The following is a 23718-nucleotide window of genomic DNA, read 5'->3' as shown; positions in this document are numbered from 1 at the left end:
TGTGCCTCCTAGCTAGAAGTAGCTGATGGAGGTGGTGTGTTTAAGCAGGAAAGAGGAAGTGCAGCATTCAAAGAAAAATGATCTGTTTGGGAAGGACAGTAGGGTCAGAGCAAGGCATACTTGTTCTTGGCTTTCTGAGGGTTGGCTGATTACTTTTATATAACCAGAGGCTTGAGCACCATCCTGAATATGTTTCCAGGTGACAGGTAAATTCCGTGGGGGAGTGAATCCTTTTACCCGAGGATGCTGTGGAAACGTGGAACATGTACTCTGCAGCCCCTTGGCTCCCAGGTAAGAGAAATGCTCTCAACTGGGAATGAGGGAGGTGGAGTAGTTGTTGGGACAGCGGAAGAAAATGTGCTTGGTTGGGCTCACAAGTGAAAGACCATTGATGAAATAACAGGGAAGTAAAGCAAAACACTCCTGAAGGCAGAGCTCTGTGATAGCTGCTTCACTGTTACATGGCTGTAACCTGTCCAAACAGTTGCTTTCTTCATGTAATTCATAACCCTCATCCCAGAAATGTTTATTTGGAATGAGCATGTCAAATTATATCAAGAGCTGATACCCTTGTCTTCACCAACTTGTTCATCCAGTGGATTTCAGTAACAAGGTAAGTTTCCATATGTTATCATATTCCCAACACGACTTTTTGCACTGTACAGTCAATGTCCAGGTATTCTAGTCTGCTAGAGAAAAGGAAGGAATCTAAAATCAGCCTTTCTCCTTAAGACTTAAATCTAATTTAAGGCTGCTGAGCTTTTCATTCTCACTGGCACTTTCATTATCATAAAACAGATTTTCAATGAGGTCTACATCATGGAACTTGGGATTTTATTTATGGCTTTCTATTTTTGGGGAAATGGATTTATTGTTTCACATTTGAAATCAGGATTTTAATGCCATTGATCAGATGGAGTATAAATATCCTAGGTGCTGAGCTGTCCAGCCTGCAAACATGTTAATAATCGTACTACAAGAAGACTTATTTGAGCCTTTTCAGGGTGTTGAGCAATTCCAGACCTTGACACTATTATCTGCCTTCCCCCTCCACCCCGCCTTTGCTATGCAACAAATAAGTCCTAAAAGACTGTTACATGTGTTAAAGTGAAGACACTGGAACAGCTGCTTCTCAAACTTACCAAAACATGAAAATCAGGTCAAGATAGTTTAAGAGAGCCAGATACTAGCAGTTGGGAGACACTCCTGTTAAGAGAGGGGTGTGAGTACTATCATCATGGCTATTCTCAGACTTTCAGCAAGCAGAATGTTTGTGCTTTGTGAAGACCTGTTCAAATTGTCCTGTATCTTGAATGTCACTGAGCCATCTCTACTAGAATGTCCTATTCACTAGATAAAACAGAGAAAGCTTGTGTGTGTACTGATATTTGTGCATTGTACAGCCACTGCCCAATTGCAATTACAGAATTCTAGTCCACTGGAAAGAAATTAGATGCTTAATCAGGCGTTTCCCTTTAGATTCGTTGCTTCCTATAGACCTGTCTGTTTCTTTTACCTCCATTTATTTGAACACTCTAAACATGCTACAGAAACAAGTCACCGTGTGGTAAGCTAGAACTGACAGCACGTCATCTTCTCCATGTTAACTCCCCATGTGCTGGGTCTTATTCCCCCAGTCACCGTCTTCCACCGCAGGGAAGCTGTTTCATGTTAAGTAGGTAAGATCTAGTAAATCACTTCCATGGTGGTAGGCCTCTCTTTCTCTCTTCATGTGAACTGTGCTCTTGTCCATCAGTGCTTCAAAAATTGCTTGGGGTTTTTGATGCATCCTCTCCTTTTGCTCACTAAAAAAACCATTGATCTTTTTAGTGCTTTTTAATTATTACATCCATTGAAATAAATGGAGTTTGCTTACCTAGATTCTGACATATTCTTAAATCATACCCTGGAAGCAGGAAGATTTTCTTGTCTCTATGCCTTGTTCTTAGGTTATTGTTTATTTTAATGGTGACTGTTGAACAATTAATCAGGTACATAGTTGAGCCCAAGAAAAAGCAAGCTGTGAATGTGAAGCCTCCTTTCCTCAGACCTGATTTATCTGAGCGACAGATCACAGTGAAGATCAGTGACAACGGGATCCAAGCCAACCTCAACCGGAGCAAGGTAAGGCAGCCTTCAAGCACTGCTTTTGAAGAGCATGGATTGAGCATTATCAAGGCTGGGAATGAGTTTGTCATTGAAAATCTCTTTGAGATGATGCATTTTTTGGAGAAAATGATAGAGGTTGTGTCCTTGTCAAATACTTCATCCTCTGAAAGTAACTCAGGTTCAGTAGCAGCAGCTCATGATCCAGTAACAGCCCTTTTTGCAGCTCTATAATGGAATGCTTCTGGGCATCTTTTGGAAGATGTGGCTGTTCTTTGCCATAGTTACTTTCTGTCCCAAGAGTTGCCACCTCTTGGTGTTCAAATTAATTTTAACGAACCTAACACTGTGCGGGAACCCTTGTACCACCAGGTCAGCTGTTCTACTTCAAAGAAGGATTTGAGCTTCCAGACTGCAGGAAGGTTTGTGGTCCAGTGAAAGGAATATTGGCTCAGAAGCTGAGTTCTCTTCTCTCCTCTTCTTTTTTTCAGTTTCTTCTGGCATGAAATAGAGAGGAGGATTTGTTTAGTCATATAAAAAGCAGTGGATTCAAAAGAAGCCACCTTGCAAGATTTTTGTGGATAGTTACTTGTTACACTCTTTAGATAGTTACTTGCTGAGAGCTGCCTGGAAAGTTGCTGAAAAATGCTAGAAAACACCATTGTCTTCTACTGCATATTAACTAGCGTGATGATAATGTTATTTAGCATGCCAAGTAGACTAGAATAGTGCATTTAAAATTATACTGGCTTGTTATGACAATGCTAATTTTACACATGACAGTTCTTGTCTGCAGTGGATGCTAAATCATGTTTGTCATTATAGGTACAGGTAATTCTTGCTTTGTGGTACATCTGGCACTCTGACACATGCTGTTATTTAACCAAGTTGCGGGTAATGATTGATTCTTTGGTCGTTTTCAGTCTAAAATTAGCCTGGAAGGTCTGGAGGATAAAAGTATGGATGTGCAACCACCTCTCCCACCCAAAGGAGATCCAAGCAAGTACTCTGAGCTAAAAGGGCAGCTGGGGACCAGTGAAGGTATAATTGCATGATCAGTGTTTTACTTCTAGTAATAAGAAAATATTTCAGCCTCTTTTAAAAGGCTTCTGGTATTCTTTCAAAACAGTAATGGGATCTGGGTGAAGGGTTTTTTTCTATTTATAGGAGTTCTGAGCTAGGGGAATAAACAGCAGGAAAGGGACAGAAAAGTCAGCTCAAAGTGGCTCATTCAAGCCTAGGTTGGATATTTCATATTAATGTCTCAGAGTTTTTAAACCCTTTTAAACCCCTTCTTAAATTTTTGATCAATTTTAAAATGAAAAATGTCATTTTGAACTAAGGAATCAGAAATACTAGCATGAAATGTTTAGGCATTACAAACGGAATTATTTATTTATGAAAATGTGAAATTAAGACTTTGATACTATTAAAAAACCTCTTTTTTTCAGACAAAACTAGTAGCTGAATTCAACCCAAATATCTAGTATTTCAAATTATGGCAAAATTACTACTCACCAAAATATGTCACCCCACTTAATATATTACACCTTGTTTCTTTTTCTCTTTAGACTGCTGATCTGGCAGCAATGTACTGTTATTTCCACAGGGGCCCCATTGATTCTGGTGGAATTCTGCACAAAAGTACTGCAAGTTTTGTTCTTTCCAGAACAGATCTGTTTGCACAGGACCATGGATAGCAAGGAATTAGGGATGATAGCTTTCTGTCTACACATTTTAATAGAAAGTCCTTTTTTTTTTTTTTTTTTCTTTTACAGAAGGTAGCCTTTCACCCAAGCTTATCAGCCCTCCTACACCTGCCATGTACAAGTATCGACTGGCTTTCAGCAACAATCCCAAAGTCCACTACCATGCTACGGCTGAGCAGGTGAGCGAGCCTGGGAGAATCTGCTCCCAGCTAACACCGGGCAACATGGAGCTGAGGATAAATTCACTGCAGGGCTCTAGTGAATGTCAGAGTGTAAGAGTAAATAACAACACTTGGCATTGTTGTGCGATAGCGTATATTTTCACTATGCTCCTTATGAAAACATGTCTGCTTTTGCAGCTTTCCTCTGTTGAGCTTGACACGTCTGTCCTGCTGACAGGCGTGCACTGCGGCTTTACCAGTGTCTTGGCCTGATCCTGAGATGCTGAGAAGTGTCACCTCCCATTGGCTTCTCCTGACATAGGTGCCAGCTCACATTGACTTCAGAGGGAGCTGGGCATGCTTAGCACTTTTCTGGATCGGACCCTTTAGCCAACAGACAGCATGCTCAGTGATTCCTTAAGATGTCAGCTTGCAAAATAGAAAAAAAATTTAAAGCATCTGAAGAGATATTTTAGTTAAAATTAATAGAAGATTCCTCATGTTTGACCTTCCTTAGCACCTTCTCAGCACATTTGGGTTATATGGAAAAAAAAACTTCCTAATACTTGGCATCATATTTCCTCCTATCAAGAAAACTGAGGTCCAAACAATTAGAGAGACTTGCTCTGGAATTTTGACTGTTTTCTCTTTTGCTTAGGAGTTTTGAAAGAGTTTGCACTGTTTCCTTTGGAAGCAGAGTGCAAAACTAAGCCCACTGCTAATAGGCTTGTTTTTCTCAACTATTTGTCATGGATTTGTTGCAAATATTCCTTGGCCGCCCAGGACCTGAGAACAGCAGTTTGAAAATCACTGGTCTAACTTGTATATTTGCAATATGTATCCAAGTCTTCACACGCCAGTGGAGATAGATACCCTTAAAACACATACCACACACAATGCAGTTTTCTTACAATTAATTTCATCAGGTGCTCCAATGTCACCCCTGCAATAACAAGAAGGGGGTGATATATGTAAGGAAAGGAAAATATGGTAGAGATATATAATTGACTGCAGCAACACTGGAATAAGACAGAATGTTCCTTAAATGGTGAAGAAAACTTTTCTAGTATCCTTCTTGTTTTGAAAAGAAAGATGGTGCTAGATGGTGGAATTCCAGCTACCACCAAGTTTGGGTTTTAGTCTTACTGCAATATTGTAAATCTTATTCTCTGGATTTGCCCACTTAATGAAGAAAAGATTGGCTTATGAAAGGGAACATAACAGCAACACTGTGTTCACTGTATCCAAAAAGTTTAATATCCTATCACCTTCACTTTATTACATGAAAAATGGCTTGACATCCAATTCAAAATATTCTATTTACAGGCATCAGCTAGCAATTTTGAGCTGTGTAAGCAACAGTATTTTGGGTCATGATGCCAAAAGTCAGAGAGCCATGGAAGGCACACTTGTTTTATTCATGCAGTACATAGCCATAGATGCAACGTAGATACAGGACAGGTTCTGATTAGGCCAGGAGACTGGGCAGTGCTATGAAATGATAACAGGGTACAGCATCTTCACTCTGAGGGTTGCTGTTTCAATCCTAACCTAAAAAGATGTTGTTACTGTAGGCTGACTGGTTTGCATACAATCAGCTTTGTGGACTTGTTCAATTTTATAGTAGTCCCAACTTTCTAGTAGTCAACTGGGAATATTATAAAAATGAGTTCACTTGGCAAGCTGATAGGATAGCATGTATTTGTCTGCCAAGCCATATCTAAGTATAAGGTACAGAGGGAAAAAGACTAGCTGGTGTGAGGAATATCATGTTGTCTCTTCTGTATCAGTTCTTCGGCCTGTCAATGTAATTCTGCTTTTGAGCAGTGAAAGCTGTTAGGAAAGAGGGATCGGGGCACAAGGATAAATAGCACAAATATACTTATAAGCTACATCATTGCTCTTTCCTCCTCCTTTACAGGCTGTCACTTGGTCTCCTTTTTCCAGAGAAGGCCAAATTTAGCACCATGCTCTAGAAGATAGTGAGCTATTTTGCATATTTCTCTATCTTCTAGCTCAAAGAAAAAAACTTGAAGAAAAATTGAGAATAAAACAGATTTTTGCCAGTTAGGCTTTTTCGGATAATTTTCCTTTAAAAGAAATTAGATAAAGAACAAACTGCATTGACTGCATTTCTGATTAAATATGTGACTGATAATAATTCTTTGTTTGCAGAGACAATGTAGCCAATTCATTGTGCACTATGGCAAACTCTTCCTTAAAAATAACAGCAAAAATTATTTGCTTAGCACAGTATGGCATTTTAAGTGAACAGAACTGTAAGCAATCTTTCACAGAGTAAAACAAAGTGAAGTCCTATCTGTTTTCAGTGCACATAAATAAATTATAGCCTATGTTTCCTTCTCTGATGTAGCCACTCTCTCCTACAGGCAATAGAAAAGAGAAAATGGCTTCATTTTGTTATCTAAATGGTGGGAAGGAGCCTCTCTTCTTTAATTAAGCTTAGGTGCTTAATTTTGAAGACCTATGACCAGAAATTCAGAATTACTGAATATTCATAGCTCTGAGTAAAGTGGATAAGAGTGTGCTGGTCCCCAGTGTGTTGAAATGAAGCCTAAAGTATTTCTGACTCGGCACACAAAACCAGACATCCCTCAACTCAAGAGCTATTTGTAGAAAACTTGAAGAGAAGTGCTTTTTCCAAGGGCAGTATTATCAGATTACAATCTGATTTACCTTGACTGAGACTTGAGTCTCAGTTTAGAAGGTCTCTTATTCTGTGTTTTCAATGTCCGTGTATTGACATATCTATTACTGTCAATGTCATTTAGCACTTATTATGAATAACTTCTTGCTTCTAAGGTGCTTATCCATATGCTGAACAGGAGTTAGGAGATTCCTTATAATGAACCTGTGTCACAGCTGGGCTGAGAGTCTGAGAGAAGACCTCCAGCTCTTTTCTTCCCATGCACTCACCACGGAGAGCAAACCTGTACTTACATATCATTGGCTTCTGTTTTTCATATTCACCTCTGTTTTAGATCACCATGCAGGAGGGACACAGTCAAGGGGCTCTGATAGAAGAGGATGGCAGGAGCCTAGATTACCAGTCCGAACCCAGCCTGGACATCCCCAGCTACCGGAAGAGCTCCCTCCACAAGACCTATCAGTCTTCCCCACTCCAGATAGATTCCTTTGCCATCAATTCACGATCCCTGAGCCTGAAATCTGCTGGCAGGAGAGGGACGGACAAAGTGCCCCTTCATCCAATAAAGTCTGAAGGGGCAGCTTCCACCCCTTACAAAAGCATCTTTTCTCCCAATTCCCTGTCAAACAGAAATGGGAGTCTTTCATATGACAGTTTGCTAAACCCCATGTCGCCCTCGGGGAGGAAGTGCATTGCCCATTCCGCGGTCAGCTCCGTTGGGTACCACTCCCCATATTTATCAGCCAAAATGTGCCATCTACGGGGGAGCGAGCTGCAGCACCAACCACCGCAGAGCTTCAGCCCAGTGCTGGGGGGTCCAGCTCCACATCAGAGAGACCCTTCCCCAGTCCGCTATGATAACCTTTCCAAAACCATTATGGCATCCATCCAGGAGAGGAAAGAGATGGAAGAGAGGGAGAAGCTCCTCCACTCGCACCCTGATTCAGTGTTTGCAGACTCAGGTGTCTATGACACACCTAGCTCTTACAGCCTTCAGCAAGTCAGCACGCTCTCTGAAGACCCACGCAGCATGGCAATGAGATATGGATCTAGAGACAATCTGATGGCTGCTACCAGTTTTAGCACAAGGAACCCTATACTGCAGTCCTCAGTGTCTTCACTCTCAAGTGCAATGACAAGAGCACCAAGGACTTCCACAACCTCTCTGCAAGCTGATTTAGCCAATAATAATGTCCAGTCCCATCAAGCACTACAGGGCAGGGTGAGCAATGGCTCCTACAAATCCCCAGGCCACCAGGTCCCGTCATCCCCCACAGGGATGCCTAGGTCACCCTCTTATGGAGGCCCGAAGGCTGTCTCATTTGTAAACACTGTGGAAATTACAGAGGTGCAGTCAGTGGGAGCACAAAGGTATGTACTGCTTTAGGTGCTGCTTAGCAATGTGAATCTGTTTGCAAGCAAGTGCAGAGTGCTTCGCTGGAGGCACGACCCAGATTACGTGTTTGCTGTAGGCCAGTGAGGGTGGGAGGTTTGTGGGTGCTCTTCAATTCTGCGACAGCCTCATAGCAACCTCATCATGACAAAATGTTTGCACATTTGCTGTAACTTGAACTGCAGGTGGTCAATTAAGTTGTAAAAGTCATAGTGATTTAGTGTCTCAGTTGAATTGGATAATTATTTGCAAGATATGAGGCAGATTATCCCTCCTGTTATGCACAAAATGGTGGAGCTGTTTTAGTTTGCAGCCTAAAGGGAGGCTGGACCCAGCCATTGCTTGGACACAGAAGCAAAGCTGGGATCACAGCACGTGCAAGCATACCCTTCACTAAGGGAAACGGGCTGAGACCAGTCCTGGGAATTGTGCTTGGCATAGAGAGCTGTGTATTTAGCTGCCTTGAGTGTCCCATAGTACAGAACTGGTGATAAAAGCACAGACTGTCTTGGCATTACCTTAGGGCCTTGCTGCCTCCTTCCTTTCTGTGAGAAAGAGTGGGGAGAGAGAGGATTTGCTGTGCTGAGAACCTGAGTAAATGGTATCTGAGCAAGATCCTCAGCTGCAGCTTCTGCATGCGCTTATCTTTCTTTCTCTTCCTTCTGGAAACTATAGGGCTTGGAAAGTTTGAAAAGAGCTACATGATCCTGCCAAGATGCAGTATTTCAGCCAAGTTGGGGCCTGGAGGGCTCATCAGAAATATCTAGGTTTTCTTTGCATCTGGCACTTACTGCACTATGCTGTCCTCTGGTTAAGGTCCCAGGTTTCTCACTCCAGTATTATCCAACATTTTGGGGAAAGTTATCGAAATATGGGAGAACCATTATTGTAGGTCTCCTGAAGTTTAGTGCCAGCAAGTTTTTCCTCAGTGTTTTCAAGTGAATTGTAGTTGTTGAAGTGATTTGTCTACTGGTGGAAGATCTAACTTTCAGGAGGTAGACAGCCATTTTTTCCTCTTCATATGTATTAAAGAAATGCCTCTGTTTCCATGAAAGAAGACCTGTGGACTTTCTGTTGCCTCTCTGCCCTCTATTTGAGACCTGGATGTGTCAGCTGCTGCTGTAGGAAAGATGCTAATATGAAAAGCTGTTTGCCTTTTCTTAGTCTCTGGTTCTTGGTTATGGTGGCAGCCTGTCGGTCCCACAGTGTAAAAGCACTGCTTTTACATTGTGCTTTTTTAAAATGTAGAGCCTGTAAATTAACTTCAGTTCAGCTCTTTGAAGTAATGAAAAATACAGTGTCTGGCAAAAGTCGTCTAGCTATTAAAATAGCGACAGATCCCATCAGATGTTAAAGAAAGTTGCAAACATATGATACCATTGCAGAGGATCTTTTGTCCTGAAGGTCCTAAAGTCGAGTCAAGTACCTGGATTAATAAATAAATAGCTTAATAAACTTGGAAGTTTTTTACCTAGTGAAGTAAACCTCCCACAGGCACTCTGTGCTTTGTAAACCTAGCATGTTTTCTCTGTCAGTAACACTACAAATTACTTTCCCTTCTCCCCTTTCCCCTAACAGTCCCCAGCTCCTTTCTGCCGTGTTTCCGGAGGCAGATTGTGTTCTTCAGGAGAATTTCAGCACTGAATTAGGGTTTTTGTAATACTTCGGTGAGGCAAATGTAGAATTTGGTCCCTGTATATTTCGGCTGTTTGGGGATACAGCAGCGTTTTACGAAACCACGCAATATTTTATTTTATATTTATGTATGTGTGTTTTGCTGGTTCAGATACCCATGACTCCATTCTCTAGTGCAAGCACAGCTTAACCGCCTAGCAGAAGCCGGGCTGGTGGGAGCTGACAGACCTGCTGCTCCCGCTCCAGGGTACAGCTGTCAGACCAGGTTGCCACATAAAAAGTGCTTTTAGTTTCAGAGCTATTCTGAGCCTATCAAGAGCTGTGTAAAGGTCCGGCGTAGTTTGTTTTGTTTTGCAGACACACGTAAAGAAAGAAATTGCCTTTTGAATACAGTCAATCCATCAAACCCCCTGGCCTCCAGAAGAAGTCGGGGTGGTCTGAAATAGCTCAGGCTGCCTCAGTTTGCAGGCAGACAGAAAGTGTTCCCCTCTGGAAGGCATTTCAGCCCCTGGTCACTGCTGCTGGCATGAGCCAGTCTTAAACTTCAGACTGAGGCAAACCCAAGCAGACATCCACTATGCAGGAGTAAGATGTGAGAATACAGCAGACCCCAGTCGCGCTGGCACTTCCAGAACATACACAAGTTCTTCGGTAGGCTTTTATCTAATTACTTTGTGAGTCTTGGGGATGAGACACATTAAGCTTTAGTGTGTAGTGCCCTAGATTTAAAAGATCTTTTGAGGAAAGCCTGTTGTACATGCTCCCTGGCAGTAGGTCATAAGGAAGGAAATTATTTTAAAGAGTCCATCCGGAATATGGTCTTTAATTACAGGCATCCTAGAGTGCTTCCTGACATGATTCAGTTTGTGTCTTCTGTCCTAAAGAATTCTTACGCTTCACCTCTCTTATGTCTTTCAGAAATGAGCAACATAATTTTATTTAACTGGTTATTTAACTGGGAAGTGTTTTTTCTGAGCATTTTATTTCTGATTGTAAGACACAGTTTGGCTTCAGGTCAACAGTGGTGACAGTTAAAGCCTCCTGCGTCCTACCAATGCTTATGCAATTAGTTTGGTTCAACAAAGCATTTAAGCAAGTAATTAAATGAACAAATATTGCGGGGGTCTGATCCACTAACCTAATGGCTAAATGAATTCTCTCATTTCAGTGGCTTTTCATCAAGTATATTGGCTTCAACCAGGTTGCTCCCATGCTTGAATATTTTGCAAGACTAGGACTCAGGGTAACAGGGATAATTGTTTATCCTGAATGAAGCCATTCTGCTATCACACTTTGGTCACTAACATTGCATCTTTTGATATTTCTTTTGATGCAGGGATGACATGCAGTTGAAGACACCTCACAGTAAAATAAATGGACAGCCAAAAGGAATATCCAGGTTGGGTTCAACATCAAGTTCCCAGGGGACGCCTGTCAGCCCTGCTAGACACTCAAACGTTAAGAAGGTGTCTGGAGTTGGTGGAACAACCTATGAAATTTCAGTGTAAAATAAAATTAATTAAAAATAAAGAGCCATCCACTCAGCCAGCCATGAAGCTAGGAGCACTGTGAAGACTCAAATAACAACAAAGAAGGAGCAGCAGCAGCTGGCCACTCTCCTTTTCTTATTTTGGGTTTGTTCTGTTTTCAACTTTCGCTTTTGGCCAAAAGCCAGCTGCAGCCTTATTCTTGAGGGAAAAAAATTGTACGGTCCATCAGACTCTTCCTGAACCGACAGGCGGGAACTGGCTACGACCTAACACCACAACCACAGAGCGGATTTCTTTCGTGCAAGAGAGCGCCAAAGCCATTGCGTGTGCATCTGTCCAACAAACCTGTTGTGTACCAGTTGTGCTGTGAAAAAGTACGGTCAGTCCAGGATCATTCAGTTTTTCCCATGCCCCTTTCCCAGTTCTTCTGGCCAGCAATGTGTCCGGCACGAGTCAGAGGCCCAACTGCTGTTTTCCTACCCACATGGAAAGCAGGCTCCCTGTGCTGGGCAGTCTGCATGTGCGAGAACTGCTCTGTGTCTCCGCGGCGTTGCAGGTCGGGTTCCTCCTCCTGGGAAGGAGCAAGGCAAGGGCACTTGGGCCCCGAACGCCATGTCGTCTTTAAAAGCCTCTCTGGTCCCGGACAGGAGCAGGAGAAAGGATAGCAACAGCTTCTCACTGTCTGCCATTTGCCTCCCTGTGTGTGAAATTGTGTGTGTGTGTGTGTGTGTGCGCGGGTGTGTGCGTGTGTTCGTCTCTCGTGGAAAAGGACCGCAACACCAGTAAGGATCTTCCACTCTGACCTCTTGCTCCCTCTGGTTTTTAAAGGCTTCTCGGACTCGGAAACAAAACCAAACAGATAAAAAAGGAAATGTTTGGATGGGAACATATTTTAAACAGCCGTCAGCTGCTTTCCCTGCACCCTCCTTATTACCTGTTGGATTTAGGCAATAACATGGTTTACTGCCTTGCCCTGGTGCCATCTGTGTAATCCTGCAGCAAGGTTATCATGATCTGTTGAATTTACAGTGTGTGTAACTGAGCCAAGCGTACATCTAAAGGATATAAATTCTCTGTCTGCCTAATTACTAGCACATTCCCTCTGGTCTTCAATACTGTTAGACAAAGGATTTTCCGTTTGGGTTTTTTCCCCTGGGGAACAACTTTTTAAAATAATATCAATCCAATCTATTTAACATTCTGAGGTTTCCTTTTCCTGTCTCCAGAAAACTACATTTACTTTGTTGGATTTAAAGACAACTTTACTATAAAAAACAAGAAAGGGGTGCATTACTTCTGTCACAAATATGAGGACCACGACAAAGCTAATTTTGGGACAAATGGAATTTTTTTTCTTTTCTCCATTCCTTATCTCCTTTTCCTTCCCATTCAGTTACCACCTCAGAAGTCAAAAGTACTGAGATCTGGACCAATGCTAACTAGCCAGATCATGTGTGCAATTAAGAATATCCTGAGCAACTGTTGCCAAAGTCACTAAAAATGATTATTTATCACAGAGACAGTCAGCATACGAAACCTTGACTTCCCACCTGGTTCTCCTGGTGAATAGTTTTGACTAGAGAGCTAAATTCATCATTTTTCAGGATATTTGTTTCAAGGGGTTGAATCCTTTTCAGTCCTTGACTATAATGGAGAGCTCTCCAGATATTTGGTAGCAATTCAGAATGTGTTGATAACATCTTACTTGTTTTCATGTATGTTGAGATTAATTACTCCAGAAGGCAAATATTGACCTCAGTTTTGCCTGGTTAAAATTTATCTTTTTATTTGATAGATCTTGACATCTGCTGCAATACATGCTTATTATGTCCCTTGTACATCACTTCATTTTTTGGAGAGGAAGGTTGAAGAGAACATAAGAAAGTTAATCATCTCTCTGTGTAATGCTCTATGTTGCCTGAAGGGAGAAACGTGGAAAGCACTGCAGCTGCAATAGGCCAAAGTTATGAGAGAGTGAACTAGAAATCAGCGTGCATTTCATTGTCTTGATGATATTTTAAATGCCTACTGTAGGGATATTGCAGAGCAGAGAAGCAATAGTCTTTCTGTGCAGATTTGCTCACTGGAATGTAGAATATTGTCTTTAGTTGGAGGCACCACAAGGTACCAGAAAGATGCTGGCAAACTGGATCAGGTACAGACGGAGCAATATATATTAAAAGACTGGATGGGCTGGCTGATGAGAAGATTTAAAGGGCTAAAAACATGTCACTGGCTAAGCAATGAAGTGGAAATTGAGTACCATAATTTTACAAACACGTTAGTTAAAAGAGGTAAAACCAAAGGTAAATCAAAGGGTTGTCACTGGTAACCAGTGGTCTACATTTAGAAGGGGGCAGAAAAGATGGAGGGAGAGGGGCAGTGGAATAGTCTTCCAAGGCAGAGTATTGGAGACTAACTATTTAGGACAGTCAAACTATATTTGGACAAGTCATTAAAAAAATTTCTGTAAGAGGTGAGCCTGCAGGGGCAAGGGGCTAGACCAAGATGGCCTTATAGATTTCTTCCATCTTTAACTGTTATTAATCTGCAACTCTCCCCTGATGTTAACTCCTCAGGAAGATGCAGTACTTCCTCAAGGACTGGAATTCACTCTGGTGCATAGAGTTATTGCAAGACTTACTTGTTTTTAAAGTATCATGTATGCCATATGTAAGCCCTGGAAAAGAGGGGTTATGTGACACACTGAATTTGGGCTAGGGAGCTAGACAAGGGCACATTTTATCATGTATCTTTGAATACGTACATGACATTCATGCAAGCAAGGCTGAAAATTTGCACCAGTGTAATATTTGAGATTTGCATCCCAGTGATGCTCCACTTTGATTGTTCTTTCTCCTGCATTTATAAATGAAAAAGCTACTGAGGAACTTGAAGGGCCAAAGAGCCTTTGAAGTTAACTACATTAGTTCATGAGAGAATTTCTCAGTAAGACTAAACACAGTATTGTGTGTATCAAGCACTAATATCCAGGGTTATTTTGTCATAGTTCACAAGGGGTAAGGGAAGAAAGAATGAATGCACTGTGTCATTACAGGTTCAGATGTAAGGATTATATATTTTGTGAGTAGTTTTGCCCACAGTTGAGAGACATTCGACTTATTAATAGGTTTACAATGGTACCAAAGTCTTTTTTTTTTTTTTTTCCTTTCGACGTTTGCATATAATTCAGTGCACGTAGCCTGGAGTAAATTATTCAAATCTTCCGAAAGAATAATCTAAGCAGAACTGTTAACAGGAGATTGCATGCAGCAAATCCAGCCTCATTTCCATCCAAGGCACTGAACCTGCAGCTATTTTCTTATAAATGTAAGTGTCTGTTTCCATAGCTTCTGTTGCAAGACTGGGGACCTATTTATTAAGTCTAATTTTGGAGCAGAATCCAGCCCACGTTAAAGTATAGTTCTTCAAGCAGTTTACAGATTAGCAGTAAGGTTCTTCTGCCCAGATAGTCTCAGTTTTTACAGACACTGCAGGCCAAATCTTCAGCTGGTGTAAATTGGTGTGGCTCCATCAAAGCTCATTTAAGTGATGCTAATTTACAGTAGGTGGGGATCAGCCATGAAAATCCAGCACAAGTTAATGCATCTTGTAAAGTAGCTTCTTTATTTTTGTCATGTTTATTTCATGTTTCAGAAGTCTTAAATCTTTTCAACATGTTTTTATTTTTAGCTGTGGATTGTATTACTTATTTAAAAAACAGCAATAGTTTTTGTTTAGTTTATGCATCAATTTTCATTGCATATTGCATTTTATTAGCCGTTCGTTCCCTGTTCGTACATTCCCATTTAGCCTCCAGGTTTTCATTGTAGTACAATCTGCCTTGAAAAGTTGGATCTCTGTATCTTTAATTGTATAATATATTGAGTATTATGAAATTAAATGTACCTTACTACATGGGTGGGAGAGAGAGGAAATATTTTTACTTGAAGCCTTAATATTTTCTTTTTTTACTACTTTGTTTGTTGACCTCATAGGAAAGTCTGAATAGCAAAGACTTTGAAACTCTGGGCCAAATACTGCACTGATATACAACCAGCATTTGGCCCCCTATGTCAAAACTGGATGCAGACATAACCTGAAGTGAACAAGGGAAAAAGCCTCAGGGTGGCATATTTTCCTGAAGATCATGAATACAGTCTCAAAATGTGTCTGTAAGCAAGTACGTTAAAGAAGTCTTCAAGTCTTGAATTTTTAAGAAAGGTGATAGCAGGAACTGCCCTAATATCGTACATTTGCATTTTCTTTTTAAATTAAACACAACAAAACAAATGTAATTACTTAGTTTGGTTAAAGTCAGCTCTAAGGGCTGCACAGAGCTATGTGTTAGTAGCCATGTGCAGCAAATGAACTGTGTTGTGTTGCTGTTCTAAAATTGCTAACCAAGCATAATGTTATTGCAACTTGGCCTAAGATAATCACCTCACGGGCGTTACAATGGACGTTCCTCAGATGATGCCTATTCTCCTATAAGCCTAATGTGGAAATTGCAATGTGGTTTTCTTTGGACTATATCTGTGGTCCAGACTAGAGATAGAGATATAGATATATATATATTCAATATTTTTTTTTGTGTGGGAAAGATGGGGTCAAGGTTGCTGTCTCTGACAGTCTGGAAAGTTAATGTCGAACCGTTTTTATGGTCTGTATTTCACCTGTTCTGCCACCTTGAATTGTTGGAATGTATCCGTGCAGGCTTTGTGGAGCTCTGTCTGTAACCTTTTTTGTGGCTCTCGTAATACATATATATTTTTTAAACCTTTGGTTCACTTCAGTATTTTAAAGTGTGTGGTTTTCCCTGTTACACCTCAGATGCATTCGTTTGCCGAGATGGTTCATGGTGCGCTGCCCTTTTCCACTTCCACTTGTGCAAAACATGAACTGAAACAGTAGAACTGGAAAGGCCAGTTCCAGTGCAAAGTCTGCAGGTGACAATATAGTAAAAGAAGAGATTGCAGGTGAAGTCTCATTTTCAAGGTGCTTATGGGAGAGTAGAAAACATGCTGAGCCTTTAAAAGAGTGTCTCCTAGTTGTGACCAATGGATTGCGCTTGTGAGGCCACAGTAAGTGGTCCATGAAACAACACTAAATGAAGTTTTCTATACTGTTTTTTATTAAAGTTGTGCAGTTAATAGGTGTCCTGTGGTCCGGCACAATTGTGAATCATTGCTACAGGGTAACTGGAAAAAATGTTATATTGGTATTTGTCGAAATGTTCTATCCAGGATATCTGGATTTATACATCCCAAACATGTACAATTTTTAATCTGTCTTCATCTAGCTATCTGTTTCTAGTCTTTGAAAATACGTCCGTTTAGATCTGTAAGACTGGCTTACAACACACACAGTTGCCAAGCCCTCCCAACAGCAGCTGCTGCAGGATTTCTGATGCCATAATTTGCATATATAGGCTAATTACATTAAGCAAGGATCCATTCAAGCATGTTCATTATAAATGCCAGTCATATTTGTGTGCTGTCGTGTCTTCACATGGCAGAGATTACCTTATATATAAAATGGCCAAAAACATAATCACCAGGCTCCATTGATATTGGCTACATCAAACAGAATTCTATAAGCTCATGATCTGGTTTAGTACATTTTATTTAAAGAGATGTCTTGGCTTACAGCGATCTTGGCTCTTCTCTCTCTAAGTAAAGGATAAATTATCCAAGTTTGTATTCATTTCTCCATTGTTATTTTTTATGCTGCAGGACAAGTTTCAGTTCACATTTTGGAACATAACAAGGAGAGACAAAGGAAACTATTTATACAGGTGAATATATCTTTTAAGAGAGGAGCAGTTACATAATAAATAGATTAGAATTACTGTCAAAATAGGTTTTGTTCATCTTGTCACAATAACTTGAATTTTAAAGTAAGGCTTATTTCACAGCTGATATCTCTGTAACCCTGAAACATTTTAAAAATGTCTTGGTTAGACATTTCTAATTATATGAAGAAATATAATCTACTTTTACAGATTAAAAACAGTCCTAGAGAAGTGATGGTACATTTTACAGTGCCTTATATATATGTGTGTGTATATATATGTATATATATAATGCCTATATGTATATAATGTATACATAACTGTGTACATATATTCAAGTAAAACTAGTTACAGGTGTCCCTATCTGATGTATTTTAAATGGAAATGATCTGTGTTGATAGGAGAAAAAAAAAAAAAGGTTGTATCAGCAGCAAAAGACAAAACCAAAAATACTTACTAAAACATCAGAACATGAAATAGACTGGAAACAGTGTTTCTGCCAGTGGTTATATTCCAGGCCATGGAAGACTGGCAGGTAGACTCACCATTTTAAGGGATGTTCAGAGAGAAGGGAAAGCAGTGATGGAAGCTTGGAGAAAGTGGAGAATATATGAGAGCGTGAGGGATGCCCGAGAGCACCCCAGTGCTCAGACCTGTGGAGGAGAGGTGCAGGAGGAGGGGATGGGCTGTCTTTCAGGGCAAGCTGACACCTTAGACAAACCATCAGAAATCGCCTCAAACAGGTGGCCTTGAGAAAACTGGCTCTTGGCCATGACAATAAGAATCTTTCAGCCCCACTGGCATTGCTGGTACTTCACCAGTTCTTTCAAACGGGCAAACTGATTCCTTACCCCCAAAGTGTTGGTTTTTTCTGCCAACCAGGATGCAATACTCATGACTCTAGCTAGATATGGAACAGGGACTTCTGCAAAGCTTCAGACAGTGGACCTTATCTAGAGAGAGAAAAGTGGCTTCTCTGGAAGAGACTCTCATCTCATGACTGTAAGGAAGGTTATTCATGTTTCCTTTCCCTTACAAATTATTCCATGCTGTGTTGCCATCCTATTCACCTTTTACACATGCATCGCTTGTGTGGATTTTTCAGACAGTAATTTTGCCATTTATTTGCAAGGAATATAAAGCACTGACATAGTCTATCCATCTGGTATTAGGTCTAGACTATATCTGGCCTGAGATGGACAGCATACAAAGCTATGTGAGCGCTGTGGGCAATGCTGAGGTTTACCAATATTTCTAGACTGTGTTAAGGTACTCTGTCTATCCAGTCCTCATTAATCAAAGTAATTTCTGCATTTGTGGGCATAGGCCAGTTTGATCAGATTATATGGCAGAACTGCACAACATAACATGCAGCAGATTCTGCCAGTTCATGAGCTTTTCTAGGAGTTTAGTTGCATTTTAGAATAATAGAGGTACCACGGGTAAGTCTTGTATTTTAAAAAGTATCCCCTTTCTGAAATAAAACAATTTTACAAATATAAGCAATTCAAAACCCTTCCTTTCAGCAGACTTTGTGAAGTATCTGCCATGTGTAAAGTCCATGAGGGCCATATACGACCTCCTAGAATTTATATCACACCTTTAAACTCCTAGCCTCCACGTGGGGCTTGTACTATCCATCTATTCCTTCAATATGGGGTAAGAAGAGGATTTTCAAGGATGTATTTGAGCATTGTCTGTGTGTGTGAAACCCTCCCACTGAACTCAGTGGTAAGTGAAAGAAACGATGGGGAGAATATGTCTGATTAGCTGGAGAAAGGGCAATGCCTGGAACTCTTCCAAGGGAAAAAGTAGCCTTCCATTCAAATGAAGCACCATGGTTTAGTTAGCACCATTGTTTTGGAACCAATGCCCGTGAGTTTGGGTTCAATAAATCATGTCATTACACACAGTCAGCAATGAGGACTCCATGTAGGGCTTTCAACACCAAATTGACAAGCCTTGAATACTTGAGATGAACACCTAAAATGAGAATTCCTGTTTTCAGAGTGGCACAATAACACATTAAGCTCATGAATGCCATGCCTAGCTCACACTGAAATCTTAGCTCCCCTGAAATCAATGGTAGTTTTGCCTTTAATATTAATGGACCCTCATTATGCTCAACATGCCATTGGGAGTGGCACCCACAGGAATCAGGTCATTGCTATAGTTCATTGACACTAGGACTTCTTCAAGCCTCTAACTTGGAGCAAATCAAACACTTGTCATCTTTTTTCCCACAACGGGACAAAGGGGAAAGTGGAATATCATAAACACATCCCATTTTAGGGCCAACTCTATTTTTAATGGAGCTTCTGTCCCTGCTATAGAGAACGTAGCTAAATAGTCTTCATGTAGTCTTCCATTTTTGAGTGGCAGGCAGCAAAGGGGAATTTGGGTTTACTAATGAAGCAGCAGTGTGGTGCTCTTCTGCCTTCTGGCTTGTCCTTTCATGCAACGTGCAGGTAAGTGGCTCCTGGGCGGTGGTTTCTTCCTGCATTCACTGCTTCAATGGATGTGAGGTGGACGGCTCCTGTGTGTGCCAGTTGCAAAGCACACCTCCCTGCCATGGAGCATACGTGTTGAAAGCCTCTTTCAGTTATGTTGGTGCAGAGCACATGGGGATCTTTGGACCAAAGATGACTGTGGAAGCTCATAAAATGGCATTATAATCTGGTTCTAGTCCTGGGCACAGGTGGTTTAGCAGAATACAGCTTTACTGTCAGGTTTTTCTCTTGTACAGTCATTTGAACAGATGGTGAAAGGGTTTTTGTTGGGTTTTTTTAATATATAAATACAAACTAATGCTACTTTTTCTTAGGAAAAACTCACCTTGTAGAAACTGCAGTGTCTGAGTAAATTCAGTGAGTAACAGCATGATCTTATTTTTGCAGCCTGAATGTTATGAATCCATCTGGTCTTGGGATCAGCCCTTATTGTCTCATTGACAGATATCGAAAATAACAGCCTTAAAAACAGCGAAGCAGGTAGTTATAAATAGGTGGTACTTGGTTATGACTAATTTTTCAGACACAGTATGACATAATGCCGACAAACTGCTCTGTTGTTGGCCACAATCTTCTATATCAAAACGCACGTGCTTTGCAGTGCTATCTTGTTGGCAGTTTCCCAGCGTTAAGCTATGATTCGCAGTAGGAGATGTACCAGTTAGATGTTCAGCTGGAAACATGGTCTGCGCTTAAGGCACAAGAATGGGCTTCAGGCATTCTGGCACCAGTTCCTGGCTCCGCTACAAATTACTGCTGACTCACATGTCTTTCCGTGCCTCTTTGCTCCATGTCAGATGGGGCTGCGACTTCCTGATCTCACAAATATGTTGTGTTTGTGAGAGGCTCAAACCCTATCATTCTGCGATCAGCTGTGTAGCTGGAGCCAAGCAGATGCATCCCATTGGTATCCAGGAGCAATAGGGCAGATTTGGGGTATATTTAACCTCAAATGAAAGCATCACTCCAGGTCATGTTCTTGGGGAGGAAGTTTTTGGGTGTTTGTGTAATGGGCGTTGCTGACAGTAGTCTTGGTCTTTCACGCTGACTTTGGAAAGCTGTTTTAGCAAATACATGAAAGACATTTCTGCCTTGATCCTTCCCTAGGCCTCCTGCATACTTCCTTATAATCCAAACCCTCTGCATAATACCCACACAGCACAATCCTCATTCCAAGAGACCATACGCTTCATTGCCTTAAGCAATTCCGCTCTTCCCTGCCTGCTTATTGGAACATATACATAATAATAACTAAAATACATATACATAATAATAACTAAAATTACTGATCTGAAATACAGTAAAAGAAATAGCTGTAGGTTGGGAGTGACTCAAAAAGGGGGGACACTGCAATGTGCTGTTGTGGCACAGAACACAGGGAGAGCTGAGTTTCGCAGCCATTGACATGGTGTGGGCTGCTGAGGAAATACAGCCTTTTACATTTTTTTCTTGAGAGCAAGGACTAAGCTGCGATGTTGCCATAAGAAAACTGTTATTAATTCCTGTCTTTTTTGTGTCTGTTTTAATGTTGTACAGAAATACGGATCTATTTATCTACAATACCGTATTCATAGCACGTGAAGATTATCCAAGAAGGAATAACGTTGTCTATTCATGCACAAAATAATTCCTTAGCTAGTATGGCCTTTTACTCAATACTCCCTTTCTAATAAAGGGGCAGCAAAGAGTTAGAAATTATTAATCACTGGGATTTTCAACACAGGAAAGCACATCCTGCTTTAAGGGATAGGAAGATGAGGTATGTGCAGGTGTAAACAGAAGTTGCATGAGTTTATTTAACTGTAAAGGCAAAATAAATATATTTATTTCCACTTATATTGAAGCACAGAATAGCTACATTTTTCAAAAACCTGTAAAACCTTCATAAGAAAATATACCACAGTAATTTACTGTATTTCTCCCTCATTTTTCACAGAATTTATAATATCATTCTTTATGAGTATTTTCCTTTATTTTTGAAAATACATTTTTTCTTGAATTGTATCCACACAAATTCTAGAGATATCTATACAGACTGTCTTCATGTATATCTAAAGCCCTGGATGCTGCAGAATTGCATTTCAGCACTGTGTAACAAATGATGGAGAGAGTCTTTTTTGGTATGCTATCCTTGGTTTTGGTTTATTTTTATATATGCCTGCAGAGACTGATCACCAGAAAGAACCGGAGCATCCTGCTGTTGGATGGAGTCATTACGCAACCCGTGCACCCAGAGATGCTTTGCCTGCCTGAAGCAGAGACCTGTGAAGTGTCTTTCTAGGTACAGTGGGTCTGTGCTCCCTCCTAGCTCAACCACGGGGCAGTTTTAAGCAGTGAGCTCTTCTGTGCTCTTTCTCTTTGGCCATCAGGATGTGTCACCTGCCACCCAGTGCAGGTGAGGCACAGACCTGGGAAATGGTGACAGGGTTTGTGTTTGCAGCTGTGCCACTGAGTTTTGGGAAAGTCACGTCACGCTTGGCAGCTGTTATTCCAGTATGACAGAAGTTGAGATCCTCTGGATTTAAATTGCTAAGCGACTTGCAGTGTTGGGTCAGGTGGCCGTTCCTTGGGGCCAGATCTGAAATCTGCTGGCAGTAGGGCATTGCTTGGTAGAGGATATATGATGACCATATGGACACTGTGCCTTGTGGCAGGGGTGTGAGACTTCAGGGGGCATTCTTACAGTCCCTAGCACAGGTCAAAGAGAAAACAGAGGTAATGAAAAGAGGAAAAGAAGTATCTTTAGATGACATGAAAGGGAATGGGCAGTGTCAAAAGAGAGCAAAGGGCAGCTGGGTTTATTGCTGGCAAGAACAAATTTCCTCCAGTTTCTGTCAGCATGAAGGATTGATAAGCTGGGTCAGGCAGCACGCTATTAAGTACGTAGAAGATCTCTTCTTCCTGCTCCAGATGGATTTCCATCCTTACCTTGCAGAAAGACAGAAGGTTATAACGTAGGCAGGGCCGTGACGAGGGCAGGGGTATAAGGCAGAGTAATAGCATAAATCTTCAGAGCTTTATGACAGGTTTGGCTGGGGACTGAAAGCAGGCTGGCAGGGAGAAGTTCAAATGGATCTCTGTCCTCACAGGACAGCCATTAGTTTTTGGCAATTCCACATCCCTCTGCGCTTATCTCTGAGGGACACTTTTAGTATAAAATGTGTTTTTTAATTTTAAGCAGCAACCAGTCTTTCAATGCCAAGCGTCTGTCAAATGCACTGTAAAAAAGCCAGAGGGAAGCATTGTAAAAGTAATTCCCTTGCCCAAATTGTTGAAGTTGGCAAGAAGAAAACATTTGTCATTTTTTTTCCAGGCCAGTTTACAGTTCAAAGTTATGTTTTATATGACATATTAAATTAGTTACAAAACATAAATTCAATCTGGAGCAACAGTAAATTGCTTATTACTCTTCATTTTGCAGATATAAAATGTTATAGAAGATCTGAAACGCAGATTCAAAAAACTTGCATAAAATGTATACTGTGTGTTTCAGCTATTGCTACAGCAATGGCTGCTGAATGTGGTTTTTGCTAATACTTTAAAAAGAATTCTCCATAAATTCCTACTAATAGCAAGTTATTTTAACTAATGAACCTGTAGTTCATTTCAGCTAAGTAATTTTCATACATTCCTTCTTTTTGAAGCAAAGTCACTGGTAAATCACACCAGGTTATAAAAATAAAGTGCTAGTGGCAAATCAGTTAGGATAGAAAAACAATTCTCTTCAAAGAGCTTCTCTCTGGAGCATCTCCCCTCAAGAACTCTCTCTTGAACCCAGGTGGTTTAAAGCTGATAAATGACATAATTAATGCCATGGAGGAAGCAAATAAGGAATGGGTATCTCTGTTTCCCACAGTACAAGAAACAGTGAGCACTAAATGAAATTCCCAACAAGCAGAATGAAAACACAAGGCAGAACTTTTTCAAGAAAGCAGATTAAATTGCCACAGGATGTTGTGAAAACTGTATCACTGGGCCAAGAGAAAAGCAACAAAAGCAACAAAAATGTAGCACAGCATTAACTCAGCTGCTGTTATTAGCAGTCCCCTGCATGGGGATGTGAAAGCAATGCTCTCTGTAGGCCGGGTTGACAGCAATTGATTTTTGAAGCCTAGTTCCTTGGATGCTCCATGACTGCCTAATTCTATGCTCAAGAATAAATTCATCACTTGAGTCCTACAACTGGTGACTTTAATAACTTAAACTAATGTGTCGGTCAGACTAGCTCAATGCAGAGGGCTGATTTTCACCT

At 40.9% G+C, this 23718-nt stretch overlaps 1 protein-coding gene across 6 annotated transcripts in view; it reads left to right on the top strand.

Annotated features, from left to right (window-relative positions):
• Nucleotides 1–17176, top strand: part of ZDHHC8 (zDHHC palmitoyltransferase 8) — a 121935-nt gene extending 104759 nt beyond the window's left edge. For 5 of the 6 annotated variants that reach the window (XM_072879689.1, XM_072879690.1, XM_072879692.1 and 2 more), the window contains 6 exons: nucleotides 200–291; nucleotides 1992–2124; nucleotides 3030–3147; nucleotides 3885–3994; nucleotides 6979–8015; nucleotides 11009–17176. In XM_072879689.1, coding sequence (XP_072735790.1) covers nucleotides 200–291; nucleotides 1992–2124; nucleotides 3030–3147; nucleotides 3885–3994; nucleotides 6979–8015; nucleotides 11009–11180 — 1662 coding nt within the window. In that variant the 3' untranslated portion in view covers nucleotides 11181–17176. The remainder of the gene's footprint in view (nucleotides 1–199; nucleotides 292–1991; nucleotides 2125–3029; nucleotides 3148–3884; nucleotides 3995–6978; nucleotides 8016–11008) is intronic. The other variant, XR_012045202.1, reaches the window with a different exon arrangement.
• The last annotated feature ends 6542 nt before the right edge of the window (nucleotides 17177–23718 follow it).

This window comes from Ciconia boyciana, chromosome 15 (assembly GCF_034638445.1).
Source record: "Ciconia boyciana chromosome 15, ASM3463844v1, whole genome shotgun sequence".
NCBI lineage: Eukaryota > Metazoa > Chordata > Aves > Ciconiiformes > Ciconiidae > Ciconia > Ciconia boyciana.
This window is presented reverse-complemented; position numbering and strand designations above follow the sequence as displayed.